This window comes from Pseudochaenichthys georgianus, chromosome 6 (assembly GCF_902827115.2).
Source record: "Pseudochaenichthys georgianus chromosome 6, fPseGeo1.2, whole genome shotgun sequence".
Lineage (NCBI taxonomy): Eukaryota > Metazoa > Chordata > Actinopteri > Perciformes > Channichthyidae > Pseudochaenichthys > Pseudochaenichthys georgianus.
In genome coordinates, this window is record NC_047508.1 from 40,137,129 (window position 1) to 40,158,111 (window position 20,983).

The 20,983-nt window shown below is 41.6% G+C and overlaps 1 protein-coding gene across 1 annotated transcript in view; it reads right to left on the reverse strand.

Moving 5' to 3' along the window:
- Nucleotides 1-20,983, reverse strand: part of LOC117447680 (ethanolamine kinase 1) — a 39,059-nt gene continuing 18,076 nt past the window's right edge. The window contains exons 4-8 of the mRNA XM_034084502.2: nt 19,299-19,432; nt 18,733-18,816; nt 17,393-17,553; nt 13,789-13,862; nt 1-1,008 (exon numbers count right to left, since the gene is read on the reverse strand). Of these exons, the coding sequence (XP_033940393.1) occupies nt 939-1,008; nt 13,789-13,862; nt 17,393-17,553; nt 18,733-18,816; nt 19,299-19,432 (523 nt within the window). The 3' untranslated portion in view covers nt 1-938. The remainder of the gene's footprint in view (nt 1,009-13,788; nt 13,863-17,392; nt 17,554-18,732; nt 18,817-19,298; nt 19,433-20,983) is intronic.

The following is a 20,983-nucleotide window of genomic DNA, read 5'->3' on the forward strand; positions in this document are numbered from 1 at the left end:
TTTATTGAAATCTTCTTAAGACATTTCTAAATCATAGAATGACAGTAACACTGTGCATTAGCATTATACATTGATGTGCATTTGAAAGACACATCTGGTCACATGAACAATGTACAACAGATAGGGCGATGATACCTGATGTTCCCATAGTCTCAGGCTATAGTGTAAAAGCAATTAATACATTAAGAACATTATTGTAGTTACATTGTTCTCTACAATAACATGTCAGCTGCAGTTCATTGAGATGTGTCAGTGTATTTCAGTTGATTATAGTCAGACGTATAGTGAAGTAGCACGAGGATACCATTAGTGTGTTTGCCTTGTTCAAGCAACGGGACTTTAATAAGCAAACATGCAAAACATCTGAATAAAATACTATTTAACATGGTCTTTATACAGTAGGCTGTTTTAAGACCGTTAAAGTAGATGTTTACAGTGTAGGATCTGTCAATAATCTTAAAGGTAAATAAAAGCAGCTTAAAACATATCCCTAGAGATAATGCATTAAAATAATGTACTGCTTGCTGCAGTAAACAAGTGAAAAGGAAACGGATCTGTGGCGCACACTGGATACAAATGAAAAATAACCCTCTTGTGGTTTTTATGATCAGGCTCAGTCTTTGTGGCTTCGTGCGCCTCGGCTAAATGTGGGAACAATTAACGTGTTTCTGGCAGCGTCTTCATCTCAGGTCGCCAAAAAGGCTTATTGGCATACTGACTGTGGTAAAAACTAATCACAGTGATAGCAAAACATGTTATCTCAAACTCCAGCCTGAAATATCAAACAGTGAGGAGCCCGTCACTAAGGTCGTTCTCTGAAGACCTTTCCAGGGATTCAAGTACGGTATGTCGGGACGTTGGTCACTTCGTCTGGGATTTACAGAAGAAAGAAACGGTACGCCTGATTTGAAAAAAGGTTGGTCCGTTATCCTTTAATTCTAGATAATTTGCAATCCAAAGTATTCTTCTTTCTTCTCAAAGTAGTAGTTGAGTCGTGCGGTGGCATATCTGGAGGAGAGAAGAAAGCAATGATCAGGAAACACAACCTTTTTTTATCCACGATCTTAGTCCTTGGACGAATATGCTTTTGTGTGTGACAAATACTCTTGTTGTATTATTATAATCGTCCTGTCTCACTTTATCTTTCCTTTTTGTTTGAAATACAATAGAAAAAAACAAATGCATCTATTTTTAAAGAGGCACTTGCTTTTTGCGGTTGTCCCTTTCCTGTAGACGCTTCCCATTCACTTTGAATAGGGTGACGTCATGCTTTGCCGAACTGCATTGTGGTTCCGTCGCGTCGCTTTGCCTCCGTTGCCCGCTTCGAAAGTTGAGAAAAGTTCAACTTTTCAAGCGTTGACGGAAGCGCCAGCCAATCAAATCATATACCAGTGCAAGCGCTAGCCAATCAAACCGCTTGCTTGTGTGTCCGGGGTGGCAGATTAATGTGATTGGCTGTTGGTCGCGCGCCAGACACGCCCACCAGCAAGCTTCAACGCGACAGAACCGCCTGGACGATACGTTAGACTCCTTTGTTTACTTCCGTAACATAGTGACATCACTATGTAAAACTTGCGCTTCTATTGGCTTGCGCTCCAACACATTGTACGTGATAGGCAGGGGCGCCGCCAGGGATTTTGGGCCCCATGAAAAGATATCACATTAATTACTTAAAATTTGTTTTCTTAATGTTCTAAAATTGTGTTGGCCCCTGTCAGTCACGGGCCCTGAGAATCGTCCTAACTTTTCACCCCCTTACGGCGCCCCTGGTGATAGGCAAAGGGGCGGGACATCTCTAGCTGGTTGACCGATCACAACAGAGCTAACCAATCAGAGCAGACCGGGCTCTGGTTTCAGACAGAGGGTGAAAAGAGGTGCTGCAGCACAGGCAGTATGAGAAAACTAAAGAGCTTTTTGAACATTAAAGCATGGAGACACGTCCCAGTAGAGACACTAAATACAAATAATGGGGCGGGACCTCTCCAAGCGGTTGACCAATCAGAAGATTCTTAGTTGGCCTTAAAACAAAAAAATTAAGCTGCAGTCGCCTTGACATCTGGAGTTACTAAAGTCTCTCCTCACATCTCTGTCCTCAGATATTTTCAGAATGTTTTCATACACAGTCACACCTGTGAGTGGAACCAAAGTAAGGCTCTTTCTATTCTCTAAGACATTAATCTCAGTTTGAATTGCCAATAAATTCCACATTTGCAAAATAAATGGAATTTGAGCATAAAAGTTTTGCTTCAACAGCCTTTCATTTTCTGCTTTGAGAATCATTCGGAAACTTCCTTCATGAATTGCATCCGAGTAAAAAAAGGTCTGTCCATTTCAAAAGGTAGTTTTAAAAACCAATTGAAATGTTACTATTTTTACTCAAATATCTTTTGGCCAGGTTGAGTAAAAGGAATAATAGATCAAGGATGAATTGATTTGAAGTGATCGGACACAGATACATTATTAGATCTGGACAACACTTGTAAGAGTTTACGCTGCAGATCTTTATCAAGGTTATAAATGCTACTTTTACTACGTTGCCCTTGTTGAAAAGTTGACTATTTAAAACCACACTGTTGTACTTGATACAAGTATAATAATATAATAATATACTGTAGGAAAGCGAATATCAGAGGTCTGCTTTAAATCCAGTGTAAGAAAGAAGTATGGATGCAGGCTCTCCTCTCCTCTTTCTCTGCTTCGATCTCTCAGGCAAAAAGCACTTTCTTTCAAGATAAGATCCAATCTTCTTATTCCAATCCTAAAAAACTATTTTCCATCTTCTCCACCCTCTTGCATCCTCCCAAGGCCCCTTCCCCCTCCTCCCTTCTGTCAAGCGACTTTGTTAATCACTTTGAAAAAAAGGTTGACGATATTCGCTCTTCTTTTTCTGACTCGCCTCTACTCACCGCTGGGTCACCAGACCCTCCTTCCACCCGCACACTAACCTCCTTTTCCCCTCTCTCTCCATATGAGGTTCTTACCCTCATTACCTCTGCCCGCCCTACCACCTGTCCTCTGGACCCTATCCCTTCAAACCTCCTTCAGACTATCGCTCCTGATATTCTACCGTTTCTCTCCCATTTCATCAACACTTCTCTAACTTCTGGTCACTTTCCAAACAGTCTCAAGGAGGCAAGAGTAAACCCTCTCCTAAAGAAACCCACTCTCAACCCGTCTGATGTTATAAACGACAGGCCTGTCTCTCTCCTCCCGTTCCCGTCTAAAACACTTGAACGCGCTGTCTTTAAACAACTCTCCTGCTATCTCCATCAGAACAACCTTCTGGATCCGCACCAGTCTGGTTTCAAGGCAGGTCACTCCACAGAAACTGCTCTCATTGCTGTCACTGAGGAACTGCACACTGCTAAAGCAGCCTCCCTCTCCTCTGTCATCATCCTGTTGGACCTGTCTGCTGCATTCGACACGGTGAACCATCAGATCCTCCTTCACACTCTCCAAGAACTTGGAGTTTCAGGCTCTGCACTTTCCCTCCTCACCTCATACCTCAAAGACCGTACCTACAGGGTAACTTGGAGAGGGTCCGAGTCCGACCCTTGTCAATTAACTACAGGGGTCCCTCAGGGCTCTGTTCTTGGTCCCCTCCTCTTCTCCCTGTACACAAACTCGCTCGGATCTGTCATTAGCCCGCATGGTTTTTCATACCACTGCTACGCTGACGACACCCAACTAATTCTGTCCTTTCCCCGCTCAGAGACCCAGGTCGTCGCACGCATCTCTGCTTGTTTAGCTGACATCTCTCAGTGGATGTCCGCTCATCATCTCAAGCTCAACCTTGACAAAACTGAAGTGCTTTTCCTTCCGGGAAAAGATTGTCCCTCTCTTGACCTGACTATCAACATCGGCACCTCTGTTGTTTCCCCGACTCAGACTGCAAGGAATCTGGGTGTGATCCTGGATAATAACCTGTCCTTCACTGCAAATATCGCTGCTAGAACCCGCTGCTGCAGATACACGCTTTACAGCATCAGGAGGATGCGTCCCCAGCTGACCCAGAAAGCGACGCAGCTTCTGGTCCAGGCTTTCGTCACCTCACGCCTAGACTACTGCAACTCCCTCCTGGCTGGTCTACCTGCATGTGCCATCCGACCTCTGCAGCTCATCCAGAATGCAGCGGCTCGTCTGGTCTTCAACCTTCCAAAATTCTCCCACACCACGCCGCTCCTCCGCTCCCTTCACTGGCTTCCGGTAACTGCTAGAATCCACTTCAAGACACTGGTACTTGCGTTCCATGCTGCGAATGGATCTGGCCCTTCCTACATCCAGGACATGGTTAAACCGTACACCCCAGCACGTGCACTTCGCTCTGCATCAGCCAAACGACTCGCTGCACCCTCGCTGCGAGGGGGACCCAAGTTCCCATCAGCAGAAACACGTGGATTTGCTATCCTGGCTCCAAAATGGTGGAATGAGCTCCCCATTGAAATCAGGACCGCAGAAAGCTTACACACCTTCCGGCGCAGACTGAAAACTCATCTCTTTCGACTCCACTTCGAGCGATAGAATGACTAACAAAGAACTGCTAACAGAGCACTTATATACTAATAAAGGACTGGCTTATCTAAAGCCAGTTGAGTAGCACTTGAAACGATTGGCTCTTTGAAACCTGATGTTCTCATATGATTCTGTTTTCTTCAAGGTTGTGTCTTCCTGGTCGAATGTACTTATTGTAAGTCGCTTTGGATAAAAGCGTCAGCTAAATGCAATGTAATGTAAAATGCACTTCAGATCAAAAGAAGACACTGTCAACACATTCATAGAAATATCACCTTCCAACATGAATGAGACTCGTTTGGGTATAAATATGAATTAAGACCATTTAAAGTGGACCTATCATGCTATATTGGAAACATATATTGTAGGGCCATAGCTATACAAAACATGTCTGTGACGTTTTTTGCTTAAAATACCAAACAGATCCCCCGTTGTAGCCATGCCTCATACTGCTCAAACCCCTCTTTTAAAGCCCTGTTAGAGAAACGCGGATCTTGGGTCCTTAGCTTGAAAAAAGAAAAGAAAAAGAGGAGGCGGAGCTAATGCCTGATCAGAATTCTACCGGAGATAAAGTTAAATTCTGCTGTGATAAAACGCCATCCTGTTCTAAACCACATCAAGGATCATTTCTGAAACAGTATGGAGCTTAAATGCTTTTTCTCTTGCAGGTTTATCACAAGGTGAGTTCCTTTTTTTATTTCCTGCTTTTTAAACACATGTGCTCTCCAGTACAGGTTAGCTCTGAGTGTTAGCGAGGCTTGCTAATGTAAACAAAGACGAGATTACGTCCAAAACACGTCAGGCATTGTGTCTGATCGCAACTTTCTGTGGGTCCGCCGCCAATTTGACGTCATATCGGCAGCAAATCTGTATCCGCTCGTTGTTCCCCCGTTTTGAAAAGATTTGGGTACGGAGGAAAAGAGAGAGGGTTTTATTTTCTGACGCTGTGTGAGTTCCCCGACGCACCGGGGACACATATTTATGTTTAAAAGTCCCCTTTAAGTTATGCCCATTTGTAACTCTGATCTTTTGAATATAAGGGTCATAACAGGATAAATTGTTAGTACATTGCCGACTAAACATCTGCAGATTAGAACAATTCGTTGTAAAGTGTGAAATAGTCTAGATTAGCCAGAAAACATCATTATGACCTCATAGGGTTGTTATCTCTTAGACTTGAAAATGTTTTTCAACTGCTCTTACGGCTCGAATAAAATTGCATTACTGATGCATTTCACTTTTTTGTATTATATGACAATAGAAAGTGCAGTTAAAGCTGGGGTAGGTAATTCCCTTCAGAAACACTTTTTGTTATATTCCATGGAATGCTCTTAACATCCCGACAGCAATGAATACATGAAATGCTTTGACAATAAATACATCTGTGGAAGCCGTGGCGCTGTAAGAAGCACGACCAATCATCTGAGCCGGCCCGGCTAAAGTAACTGGATGGCCTACCTGCCTGTCAGCCTTCCATCGGGGCACTAACTTATCTCGTGCCCTCATTGGTCATGTGCGCGTTCGTGTGTGTTGGAGGAGGGGCTCTGTGAGGAAGTCTGAAGGAAGGGGCAGATTATTTTGGCTGCGTACTTTCAGATTCTATCGCACTCGAGCTGGTTTCTCCATTTATACCTACCCCACCTTTAATGTTATATTAATTACTGTATTTAATGAAATACTCAGGTTGTAATTTAATTGAATGTTGGTTTTATGTTTGTTGCATATCGTTCACTGAATATTAATTGTATTAGCTACAGCAAGCAAGAACTATTATTACAAACAGATGTGCAAATCTGTAAGTAAATGTACAGAATAATAAAAAGGTTTGCAAATGTTAAACTGGTCTGCAAATGTATCATCAACTATTTAGCAAATATTAAACTGCTAATTGATTGATTTCTGTAATTTTGTGTCGAACACTTTGAGACAATCTTCCCGACCGAACGTTTTGCACTATTTCTTTACAGATTACACATTTTAAAAACCGTTCACACAAATAATATTGAGACAAATCTCCTTATGGAAAATAAGTTGTTATTGTTGTATGAAGAAAGAGAACCATCAGAAAGCCTAATATAAAGGATTCAGACCCTGATATTAATATAAAGATAAGCTGGGGATGAATACACAACACTGTTTGTCCGGTGTTACCCAGCAGGCCTTGCTTACAGCTCAAGGTGGGCACCAGTCTCTTTGTTAGCACAACTTGCAAAACAATACAGCATCAAGTGTTGTTTCAATAAAGCACCGAGTCTGAAAGCTGTGCTCAGAACTTAACTGCGAGAAAAAGTGGTTTTGTATTTTTTTTCAAACCATATTATCGAACGCTCCAATAAATCTGATGTCTGAGTATGCTGCTGCCCTTGGCCATTATAATATACCCTTTGAAATTAAGTGAAGTTTTAAAAGCACAGAACCATAGAGGTACAGAGAAGAGTGTGTCCTTTAATCAGAGCTTTCACTGAAATCCTCAATGCCGAATCCGACGAAAACATAATTCAGACACAGGCCTTTTAGTAGCTTGTATTCCATCGCTCTCTCCTGACCTGCGTCTCTCGGTAAAGCTGCTCTCTACTGTCGCACTGCTGATATCTTTCTGTCTATTTCTCTGCTTCACTTACGGGTCACCTCCAGGCAAAGACTACACACCTGTAGCTGTTGGAATAAATAGAAGTTACATTATGTGTCTAACCTTTGCCCCTGCAGAGAACTCAATGAAAATATTTTAGGGAAAATACAAATCCTTGATGTTGGCGTGTTGGCAAAACACAGATTTCACTTCTCTCATTGTGGTTTGGAAACATTTAAGAGGCGTTTTCTCTGGACTGACTTTATTTCAATTAAATTGTGTACTACAGTGCGTGATTGACAGGGTAAACCAGGGGTGTCAGACTCAAATACACAGTGGGCCAAAAAAATGGGTACTAGTGGAGTGCCGGACTGGTTCAATGTTTATTGCAAAACTTATTGAAATGAACTTATTGCACATATTAAACCTGGAACTAACAAAGCTTAAATGATTGCCTATAAAAACAACATTAAACATTAAATAATCAGTTGCATTCATTTCTTATGGCTCTATCTGCAGCCATAAGTCATTTCTTATGATTACATTTCTCCACAGGCCAACAACAGCTTCAACAAAACTATTTCCCTCAAAGAACAAACCAAACATGCCCTGTTGTCGTGAGAGACAAAGTGCAGAAGGAAACCTGCTCTGTGAAGCTAGTTCAGATACTTGGCATCTCATCTCGGGTGCAAGGTCATCAATGTTTGGGCTCAGGCTCTGAGCGGAGGAGACCCTCAGGATGGAGTGAAGGTGTGCGTGCAATATACCGGAGGGCCAGATCTCATAGTAATTAAAAATTATCCTGCGGGCCGAATTTAAATCCACCAAGGGCCTGATTTGGCCCCCGGGCCTTGAGTTTGACATATGTGGTGTAAACAAAGCATGGTTGTCAAAACCTTTGCTCTGACCCGCAAACATTAAACTTCAACACAACTAAATAAAGTTTAGCATCTAGCCAGAGGGGAAAAGGGCAGAGTGTATTTACATATGTATACAAAAATACTCAGATATTATGTAGCAAGTTATCAAGAAGAGTGGGTGAGTTATAGTATGACAAGTATCCTGCTAATTGCCAAGGATAGGCAAAGCATTATTTAAAAAGTTTAAGTTAGAGAGAAGCCAGACTTAAGTGGTATTTTTAATGGCTCGGTTTAAAGAGGTCCTATTATGCTTTGTTGGCGTTTTGCCTTTCATCCAATGTGGTATACTGTAGGGTTTTGGGTATAAAATAAACCCTAATTTACTCGCCATATAGAAGTCACTAAATGCAGCACAAGTATTTCCCTGCATAACATAAATAAGTGAACTTTTAAATGTTGTGATTGTGAAAAAATATTGAGCAAAAGCAAATGACTGGACTTCTGACCTACCAAAGATAAATGAAATACACAGATGAGCCAAGCAGGAATTAGTGTGTTATTTAATCTAGTTTTGCATGGTTAAAATGAGTCATATCGCCGGTCACTATTTCACTTTAAACATGCCTGTGGTTGGGTGTATGTGTCTGGAACATCAAGAACGTATAAAGTCAGCTTAACATCATTTGGGAATAAAATCAACGATGTACAATTGATAATGGACGTGTGTGTTTCAACAGCTTTAACAGATCGTCTCCAAAAATGGTCATGACCTGGGACCTTCGGGATCAGTCCACGACATTCACCAGTCGGATGAGAACTTACTTATTCTTAAGATAGCAAAATGTCCCTAAATGTGGATTTATTGGATTTCGAATGAAAGAACGCCTCCAAGTTATGAGACCCGGCACTCCATTCTCACTTTGTGAGAAATGCGCTTTTAGTCATATTTTAAAAGCCCTGTACTAGCAATGAGAGGCCCTCATCCATATCAAGTATACTAACACTAAAAAGAAAAACTATTAAACACCACTTTTTAGATCTTAGGTAAGAATGGAGAAACCAGCTCGAGTGCGCTAGAATTTGAAAGTCCACAGCCGAAAAAAATCTGCCCCTTCCTTCAGACTTCCTCACAGAGCCCCTCCCCCATCACACACATGACCAATGAGGGCACGAGATAAGTCTGTGCCCAGATGGAAGGCTGACAGGCAGGCAGGCCATCCAGTTATCTGACCCGGGCCGGCTCAGATGATTGGTCGTGCTTTTTACAGTACCACGGCTTCCACAGATGACATGTTTTATGTATTTTTTGTCAAAGCATTTCAGATATTCATTGCTATCGGGATGTTGAGAGCATTCCATGGAATATAACAACAAGTGTATCTCGAGCCGGTTTCTCAAACTTACCTACCCCACCTTTAATTGGACATTCAGTTAGTCGGCAACCCGCGGCCCACGGGCCGCATGCGGCCCTTTAAGCCCTCTGCTCTGGCTCCCTTGAGCTTAGACAAAAATAAGAAGGAAATAAAATAAAAGTATTTGTAGGACTATTTATATTTTGTTGCATGGTTGAAAATGTTTCGTATCTTGTATTTTGAGGTGATACTGTGACACATAAATAAAAAACAAAACCGTTTTAATTAGGTCAACTAAAATATGCGTCACATCCTGCTACGGTCCTGCGCAAGCACCTTTTCTTGGAGGCGAATAACCCCCGGCTCGATGAGCGAACTATGGATAAATCAAAGAAAAGTACCGGAGGAACACAGGATTTAATTCTGCGTGGACAGAGTTATCTGCTTTCACAGCAAGCGATGCTGGTTTACCGGTATGTCTGATATGTAGAGAGAAGTTGTCAACGGTGGTGCAGCCTTTACGAGGGAGAGGAAGACAGCTGACATCGTCAGTCATAATTCAATGGGGTATGTAATTTATTTCAGAAACACTTGTTGTTATATTCCATGGAATGCTCTTAACATCCCGATAGCAATGAATATATTAAATGCTTTGACAATAAATAAATACCAAAATTAATCTGTGGAAGCCGTAGCGCTGTAAAAAGCACGACCAATCATCTGAGCCGGCCCGGCTAAAGTAACTGGATGGCCTACCTGCCTGTCAGCCTTCCATCTGGGCACACACTTACCTCGTGCCCTCATTGGTCATGTGCGCGTTCGTGTGTGTTGGAGGAGGGGCTCTTTGAGGAAGTCTGAAGGAAGAGGCAGATTTTTTCCGGTTGTGTATTTTCAAATTCTAGCGCACTCGAGCTGGTTTCTCCATTCTTACCTTTAACTCTTTTTAGGGTGCAGCTGTATGTTTTATTTATTTCAAAGTGGGCCCATTTTAATAATATTTTTTTCCCCTTCAAATGTGCAGAGGACTCCCCAAGTGCTGTTTTTAATTTATTTTAAAGTAGGCCTGTGTATTTTTAATTCTCCTTATAAGAGTTCTTTGTTCCTTATTAGAGGTTAACAGTTTTATATCATGTAATAAATAGCCTAATAAATGCAAAAAAACTGTAGTTTTTGTCTGATATAGCAATAAAAAACTATGAAATATGTTTTGCGGCTCCAGACAAAAAAATTGTTGGGAAAAAGGAGCACAATGGCTCTTTTGGTCGAAAAGGTTGCAGACCCCTGAGTTAGTTCAATTAAAAGTAAAAAGGGCTTCAATGTCACTTTATCCCAAAAAACAAAACAAACAAATGAGTGGTCATTGCACTTTTATACAGTCTAATCACCCGACACACACGCGCACACACACACACACACACACACACACACACACACACACACACACACACACACACACACACACACACACACACACACACACACACACACACACACACACACCCTTCATAAGTCAAATGATGTTTGAGTATACCAATTTAAAAGAACAGCAACCTTCACAGGTGATCCCATTCATCTCAATTTGTATTGAGGCCGACACCTAAAACTAGCGCGCTTAACGTTTATCATCATCACCGATGAAACCGAGACGTTTTTCTCTTTAGCAGAAGTAGGGGAAATGAACTCGCAGGTATTCTGTTTCACAATGTGCTTTTGTGCAGAACTGCCTCAATGCTAGCAGCTACTCCACACAGAGGGCCTCCTCTCCTCCTCGTTCATTTCCTCATAATAATGTCTTTGTCAAATAGCGGCTCACCTTGCCAACATGTCCACAAATCTAAACCGCTGACTCGCAGACACTTCCAACACATGAATACAATCATATGAGGAAAGTAAATATGGAGGGAGAGGGAGAGAGGGAGGGAGGGGGGAGGGGTTGCATTCCCCTTGTGGCTCCCTATTGTCACATGTACATCTGCTCCTGGTTAAAGCACAAGGCCCGGGCGACGCCTGTCACTCGTTGGGAAGTCTGCAGCGATTTGGCTCAGGGGGATACACACACACACACACACACACACACACACACACACACACACACACACACACACACACACACACACACACACACACACACACACACACACACACACACACACACACACACACACACACACACACACACACACACACACACACACACACACACACACACACACACACACACACACACACACACACACACACACACACACACACACACACACACACACCCACACACACACACACACACACACACACACACACACACACACACACACACACACACACACACACACACACACACACACACACACACACACACACACACACACACACACACACACACACGCCATTTAACCCAAACTTCCTATCCCTCCTCTCCAAAATAACTTGTTTGCCACAAAAGCATAAAGCAGTGAGTCGTTGTTTGTTCGCTCTCGAGTTAAACTACGTGGTGAAGCTAAGGTTGCGGTCGTGACAAGTTAATTTTGGTTATGATATTCAAAACTAAATCAATTTATTACAATAATTGTGAAAAAGGTCTTAAAGCAGTTAACCCACAATAGAACATGTTACCAACAAGCAATGGCCTTTGATTAGATGAATACATTCGATTGAATTGTATTCTCATTGCAAAGAGTACTTAGTGCTGCGACAACTAAATCCAGTTCAGCATCTAACCGGAGGGCGAAGGGCAGACTGCATTTATATGAGTAAAGAAATAGTCAGATATTATGTATTACACAGAAGAGTGGGTTATAGTTTCTAATTCGATTGAAATACCGTGAACACCGTGTCAGAATGGCGTGGTTCATTATAGCTCTATCCCCCTGATCAAAGAGATGGCCAGCTTTGTTTCATTCATCTCAGGATAAACATATGGAGGTAATCCAGAAGAAGTTCATTTGTGATATATCTTATCTATATATCATTTAAATCCCCATTTCATATTAGAAATGTAAAAATGAAAATGCTAGCTTTGTTACCGTCAGCTATTATAAGCTATTATTGTGCTTCCAAGACTTCATTCATCCAATTCAACCTCCTCTTAGAGAGCAGCACAATAAGATATCCACAATACATGTTCTGATTATATAATAAATATATGATTGAATACTGTCGAATGTGAACATAGGCTGCTTTATTTAAACTGACAAGGGAAAGGTTACGACTTCAGCATGTTCTGAAACGAATAGATTAAAGCGAGGATAAACTTGACCGTTTCCATCCAATTGATTAGTGAATGATGAAGAGTCCTGGAAGCGGTAGGAAAAAGGATACATCTATATGCGAGTGTGTGCATTGGGCGGTTAGAGACTTTGCTGTTCATTTGAGTCTAACCCTCCAGTCAGAGAAAGGTAACCCGAGCCACTTCGTGCACTTTAGGACAACCTCAGCCGGCGGCTTAGAGCAGCAGACGTCTAGCAGGCGCATGTGTTCGAGCCGGGGATGAGAGACGTATATGTAAGAGAGGAGCGACGGCACGGGAACAATAGTGCCTCTGTGCCACGGCACCCCTCTGGATCACATTTCCTCAGAGGTCCAGATCGAAATGAGGCAGGGGCCCTGTCGCTGATCTAGCAAGCGAGCGCAGAAAGCCACACAGAGGGGAGGGTGCCGTATGTCAATAGTGATTAGGATCACGATCACAACTGTGGCGGGTGTGGGGGCGCACAGGGGAGGAAGAAGGGGGGGGGGGGGGGTGGATGTTGCCCTCCTGAACTTTATTGTCTGGTTGCTGGTAGTGGGGAATGTCTCCTGGACTTGTTTAAAGTTAAGTGCGTGGATCAGAAGACATTTAAAAATAAAAGAAACATCTTTGTCAAAGCTTAGCCTTTCAGCATCTTGTGACGTGTGGTCAAAGAGCGAAGAAAGGCATTTCACATGTAAGCAGTTCCAGAGTGACATGTGCTCGTCTTGCCGGTGTTATGCCAGCTTCTGGAAACACAGAATCCCAAAGCACTGGTGGAAAAAAATGAAATATTTCCACGCTCGAGCGTCACGTTCCCACTCCTTTATTTCAATTTCTCGGCCGATACGTTTTTGTCCGGCAATCCTAACGAGGATCCCGTTTGTCTAAACATGGCAGTGAAATAGTGAGCGCTCCAATTCAATGCACTTCATACATGTTTCCATTCCTTCGAGTCATAAAGTGAAGCGTGGTGACGTTACGTTTTAAGGTGGTCCCATGGATTTGCGATGAGGTCATAGCTTTCTTTGTGGCTGTATGCGTTTCTGCATTCAGTTGCTGAGCTGGTGTTAATGTGAAGTTGGTGCTTAAAGTCAGGACGATGTCGATTTGAATATTTTCAATTTGTAACCTTTCATTTTTGTTCAGCATTTGACGCATGACATGTCTGCTAATATATCGGTTACAACTACAGCGCTTTAGAAACAATGTTTAAACAAAGCAACACTCTCTCACGTGTGAACAATCTTAAGCATTTTAAAGACAAACCTTTCAAAGTCGAAGTCAATGGAGGAGAACCGTGATTGCAGGATGGCCCACACTCCCCAGAAGAAGTTGGATGCCTGGCGGACGAGAAAGGAACATGTTCAGTACACTACTTCGTCTCCAGAGGAACGGCAGCAACAACATGTGACGGACATGCAGTCCTCATGCACTCTTTTGAAGATCCGATTAAATCTTCAAAAGCACGCTTCTTCTTGCCCCCTGCAGGCGGGTCACAGCGGGGGCAGGAGTCTTCAGCGGGGCAAACACTCTGGATTGGAGACAACTAATTCAATGACGGACTCATTGCTTCCATGCAGCCGGTCCATAATACTCATCTGGGCTGGAATGTGTTTCAAAAGTGCATGAATCTAGATTACGGGAGAACAAGTCCAGAAGACCCAATTAAACACAATACAATGACAGATACGATGATACATACGGTAAGAAGAATCAAGAATAAATCATAAAATATATATTTATTTGTTCAGACAAGTGTGCTTGAACTGTAAAATGTCGCACTTTCATTGAACTTTTAACCAGTTCCATCATTTATGTAGAGGACATAATGTTATGATCATTCAGACTTCTATTCTGTGCCTCTACTGTGCTCGTTTACTTGCTTCAATGCTCGAAACGTCCTTAGCCTATCACGTACAATGTGTTGGAGCTCTAGCCAATCGAAGTGCGGGTGTTACATAGTGATGTCACTATGATATGGAAGTATACAAATGGAGTCCAATGGAGGCGTTTCAGGCAGGGGGGGGGGGGGGGGGGGGGGGGGAGTGTGTGGGGTTCTTCCTCAATTTGTGACGTGTTCTGCGACACTATTCCTTTTTAAAGCGATATTGTAAATGTTGTGGTTCTATTTTATGTTATTTTAAATTGTATTAAATTGTAAATCTTTTCTTTATGTTGTCAAATCGATTCTTATGTCATCAAATGTGTCCGATATGAATCCTAGTGATGTGTATCAGGCCCACACCTCTGGTATGTGCACACTTGTAAAAACACGTGTTGCTTGTTTTAAATCAAACATCACAGCTGTATCTTATCACCGACTTCTTTTAAGCGTTGCTCCAGTTGCTCGAGCTCCAGAGCAGAACCGTCCAATCACATTCAGTGACCTCCAGTGTTCACCTCGTGCTGCCCTGCTCCCTCTCCGCCGCACGCCGCCCGGCAGACTCACAAACCTCGGTATTGAATGGTTCCCTCCTTAATGGCTTTGCTCACTTAGGCTTGCTTCCATGCCTCCATACATTTATGTTGTTCTCCACCCTTATTGTAAATCTTCATGGTAGGACCACTAATAGCGAGTCCTAATAAGATCCAGACAGCCCTCTGTTCTGCGGCCCACGGATATAATCACATTTTTATTTGATAATCAAATAAAGGGCGGAATGAAATAGTTGAAGAGCAATGTGCGGTTTCCCCTTGGCTCGATTCCCCTCTCTGGCAGATTGTCATCTCTAATCTCTGCCTTGACTTGGCTTTGGGAGATTGAGCGTGTTTCCATTATGATTAATAACCACTCTCCATTAAGGCCGCATTAGTCTAACACTAAGCAGAGAGCGTCGGTGACAGCGAGCCATTGAGAACATCGGAGATGAGAGACGTGTGCGGGCAGAGTGACATCACAGAGCCGCGGGCTGCAGCCTCGGCATCACGGGGGGTTCCCTGCGGAGGAGGCGAGTTGTAAAGACCCCACTGCGTCTTGGCACCGTTTCCCAGGGATTAAGATACGAGAGAAAGCTTCACGGCGCTCAGATTTGGCAACGGGCCAGGCTTTGTCGATGCCACGCGGCTTCCTTCGGCACACTGGTTTCCTCTGCATTCAACTGACACTGCACTATGGTGAGGATTCAATGCAGTTTGATTACCAAGGGATGCTAATGCTACGTATACAAAAGGATCAAATACAATTCCTTCTTTTTTAAAACACAAATATTAAAAAGAACTAATCATTAGCTTTGTGTTGGAAATGTTCCAACAACATCGTGTGGTTTTGCCAGATGTGATAACAAATAATTTATTAAGTTTAACCTGACGGCATATTGTCCAACATTTTGTTTAAAAACTTCCATCAAGCTACTTCTGATATAATATGTATTTTGCATTTTTATTTTTGTATATTATGATGTATAAAATGTCAAAAAAACTGTGACAGAAATCCCCAAAGTCCCAGAGCCGAAGGGCATGGACTTAAATGTATTTGTTACAAAACATATATTTTAATTAGCAAACTTTTTCACAAAGATGTTTTGTTTTAATGAATTGTTTAATCTAGAAAATGTCAGAAAATATTAAACACACCATTTCCCACAGCCTACATTTAGGGCATTGTGTCACAGACAGAACTGTCCACAACCCATAGTCATTCAAAACTAAACAATACTTTACAATTAGTTCATTATCAAAAATGAATGTACTTTCATCTTTTTCAGCTTTAAAATTAATCATTTTTATCGGTCATCATAAAGATGTGTATAATAATTGTTTTCATTATTTGATATATTTTGTTTTGTGATAAAGGAAACCCAGCAAAGATGATGTGGATACAAGCGGAGTGCTGTCCTACATGTAGTGGGTAAAATGTGTTATTCTTCAACAGAGATATTTCAGCTCCATTCCTTGACATTATGAAAATAGACCCTCTGATTTTCTCCGTCATCACGCTCAGTATCTCTCATTTTCACACACGGCTTGTCAAAATGAATCGAGCTGGAAACTTGGCTTGTTAAGCGTCGGTGATCATTTCCTCCCACTTCCCCCCCGAGTCAAAAGTCCTCCTCGGTTTGTCATAGAAATCTGATTTCAATCAACATGATGTTATCGCCTGTCTCCATTCCAGGCTTTATTTCTCCCCCCCGCTCTCAATTCTCCCTCTCTGTTTTTTGGCCGAGGCACGAGTTATTTAAAAAAAAGTAATATGCTTCCTCATCATTTCTGGGCTATTTCAGAAGACATTCACACCAGCCCAGAAATTGGTCAGGACAATTCTACATATTGTGTTGAGCTGTGAAAGCACTTTTCGACAGATCGCCCACTTGAGCCACCGAAGAATGAAAATTGTGGTTATAATAAAAATAATTTTGGCTGCTGTCTTTCATTTTTCCCTGCGGCGGTTTCTAATCAACTCGGACGGAGTCCATCAAACTCTGAGCAGCGGTGGGTCATCTGTGGATCGGTTTCTTTGGGGAGTTGGAAAAGTAAATTGTTCAAATGTGATGGTGAGGTGTTGTCATTTCAGAGGTCTGCGCACATATGGATGCACACTAATCTCATAATATTGACATTTGACATTGTCTCCAAGAACATAAAAAAAGGAAATAGCCGTTGAGAGATTTCCAAAGTGTCGAGGCACTACATATTATATATTTGTACACACATTCAAACATATTTATTTGACTTAAACCGACATATTCCTGCACTTTCACCCCATCTGCATATTGAAGTAAGAATGCTTGTGTGTTGTCTTCTCCTGAATGTTGTACGTCTCGTTTGTTTTATTTTTGATGGCACCTTAAAAAAAAGGCTCTACTCATCTCATCGTACCCGTATGACGACAATAAAGGATTCTATTCTACTGTCGGCAGGAGCAGACACTCACCAGGGAGAATTTGCAGACTTGAACGTAGAGCTTCGTGACTTCAGCCTCCGTCACGGTGACCTCACGTCCTGTGCTGTGATTGTAGCTCTGCAGATACGCCGTCAGCCAATCACGCTGCAGCTCACGGCTCGGGTACCGGCTGTAGTTCACGTCGCTCACACCTTTGACACAAGACACACACGTTAGTGGAGCTACTGTGGGGTTGCATTTCAAAGAGATACGTCTTCTGTCGATACTTATTCTACATACATGAGTCGTCCCAATGTGTGTACTAAAACATAAAGTAACATTACAGAAGCAGGGGAGCCTTCAGTTGATTTATTTGAGCTTAGAATGAAATAAGGAATCCAAATAAAACTATTTTTCATTTTCTCTTTAAAACCACATTTATTTAATAAATCTGTTTCCAATCTTGATTTAAAATCCTCTTTTAAATTATGTAGTTTCACAAATATACTGTATGTGGTCTAGTTTGTCCCTTTAGTCGTTTAATGTTGTACTAAAAATAAAAGATATTAATATTCTGATAGTGCTTTGAAATAAAAAAAAATGCTCCTTGACATACTTCTTACTTTAATACTAGTTGCAAATAGTTTATCAGTATTTATAATAGATTAAAAAAAGGTACTTTATCATTTTAAAATGTATACTTTCCGTCCACTATTTTCATTAAATGGGAAATAAAAACTGGGCATTTTAAACTTCAGGAAAAGCCCTGAATATCTCCTCTACCACTGCATGTATATATATATTTATTTATATATATTAAACTGTAGAGATCTGTGTGACAAAAGATGAATGCCTCTGTATTAAAAGGAAAGGAAAACAGGATTTGATGTTGCCACTAAAATAAATCTCCAGTACATAAAACGTTTCGTGACATTTGGCTTATTCCAGCCACAGTTTGGCATTCTGATCATTTGGAGGTTTTCAACCCAGCGTGCGTAACACAGCTATATTTCACACGATTTCACTCACAATCGTTTAACAGTTGGCACGCGTCGACATGAAAGCCGACGCGATATGCTTCTTCAAAACTAAAAGTGATGAATTGGTGATTGTTCCACAAATGTTCAAATTAACCCCGTCTGTGACACAGCTGGTACATCAAAGCGGCTTTTTATCACCGCACAGAGAAAGCACACTTGAATGCAGTAAATGTGTCTTGGCAGCATCAGCAGAAGGACAGTTTCGTGGTACATAATGGCAGAAAGATAAAGTGATATCATAGTCAAAGATTCTGCATACCACTTTACTCAATACTCCACATTAGGCGACATTACATGTGCTGACCGCGAGACAGATCTGGAGGTAAATTGGACTTCTTTCCACAGACCTACCAGCAAATTCATTGAAGTGATTGCCAATATCGAAGGCCTGGTAGTTGTAATCGGCGTACTCGTAGTCAATGAATTTCACCATACCTGATGGAGGAGGGAGAGGGGGGGAAAAGCAGCAGTTACCACGACAACATGACGAACACATCTCAGGTAAAACCGACGACTCTCCTTCCCTTTTTTTTCTCCAAGTATAGAACCTTGTGCGAGTCAAAGGAAAACCGAGTCTCTTTTGACTCGGCGTCACCCCGGGCATCCTTGTGAAATATGCGAGAGAAATAAATAATCATAATAAAAGGCTTCTAATAATAAGGGTATTTAATAAGGTGGGAACACGTTTTCAGCGGCACAAAGGAGATACAAATAAAGGGAAGACGATGCTTTATTACGAATTGATGAAAAGAAACCCATTCATGTTCGGATTCTTCGACCACAGAGCGACAATGAAAGACGTTACTCTGATCTGTAATTAGCTGCTTTGATTTCTTCTGATTAATAGAAATCTCCATCATGTTCACAACGATAATCTGACACCACCGTGTTTCTAGGTGTCTAGCGGAGATGCTCACCCTCTTTGTGGTCGTAGATGATGTTTTTCGTGAGAAGGTCGTTGTGGCAGAGGACGGTCGGGGAGTCGATCTGCGAGAGGTGTCTCTTCAAAGACTCCATTTCAGCCGACAACGTCTCAAAGCTGGGCACGGGACTGTAAGAGGTTAAACAAAAAATGACTTCAATTTCTTCTGAAATGGAGAAGGCAAGAATGTCTGAGGAAGGATTCGTGAAAGAGGGGCGTCTGTGATTCAGGCATATTCGTGGTTCAACATTCGTAGTTATACACTTAGCCAGAGTGGGATGTTTTATACAAAGACTGACAAATATACCACCAGTGAGCTTTGGTGAGGCAAAACAGCTGTTTCACACTATACTTATTTAGCAAATACGCAAAACAGGCACTAACCTCGGAGATAATGCAGCTTTAGTGGTGCAACTTTCCAAACATTTATTAACGGGGGTTAAATTCAGAATTCAAAAGTCAGAATTCTGAGATTAAACACAGAATTGTGACTTTTAATTCAGACATCTGAGAAAATTCCAGCTTTTTTCTCGGAATTCTGAGAAAAAAGTAAGAATTCAGTTTTTTTTCTCAAAATTCGGACTTTAATCTCAAAACTAAAACAAATCCCAAATTGCCCTAATCCTAGAGTCAGGGTTCATACACTTTTTCACCACATGACTTCTCCATGACCTTTACCTGGTTTTCCATGACCAAAAAAAGTACTCTTTCTCAGCGGTACTGAACATGGTTTATTTTAACATGGAACAGGAAAATAAGGTCTGCATCTGAAACATGTCGTGCTCGTCTAAAACAAATCAAAGGCTTGCTAGCTTCCACGCGCTGAAGCAACTCAAATCTCTCACCAGCAAAACACCTCGACAGTTAAATGCCATTTTACGTTTCATTGCTATACGATACAGTATATATTATCATTATAGTATTACTATTTCAGCGATTAGATCAAATATAAATTATATTTGATGCAACTTTAGTTATATTTCCATGACTTTTCCAGGGCCTGGAATTAGCATTTTGAATCTCCACGACTTTTCCAGGTTTTTAATGACCGTAAGAACCCTGTAGAGTTAACAATAAACAAAGAAGCAAAAAGAAAATATCATAGATGGGATACTTAAATAAAATTGACTTGACTCAAGTTTCTCAAACTTGCCTTGAGCTTCAGAACCTGAGCATGGACTCAGAAGTACTATTGAAGAACTTCTGAAAAGGCTAATTAAAGATGAAAGAAAGAAAAATAGTTAAAGCAACAAAGACATTTCAAAGGCAGCACGCTTCATTGTTGAACCATAATGTTGCTACTTCTTCATATTCTTATTTTAGTAACCCAGAATGTCTCTCACACACGGTGACTCACCTGCTTTCAGGAATTGTTCGCTCTAAAAGAATTTGAATTGTTTGTGTTCAGCCGAGTGTCAGAGTCCTGTTATCGAATGGTAATGCTGTTCAAAGCATTCTCAACCAAACAAAGACCTCTTGTTAAATTCCGAGGACTTCATACAAAAAAAGCCACGGTTCTTAAAATATTGGCCTTCACAAATCGTAATGGGTTGATGGAGTTTTTGGAACATTTGAGAAAGTGTTAGTGTTATATAAAGAACGTTTGTAAACAGCAGCTCAAAGGAAAAAATCGGAACAAAGCCTGTGAAAGAAAAATGAAGACCTTTGTGAACCAGTTGT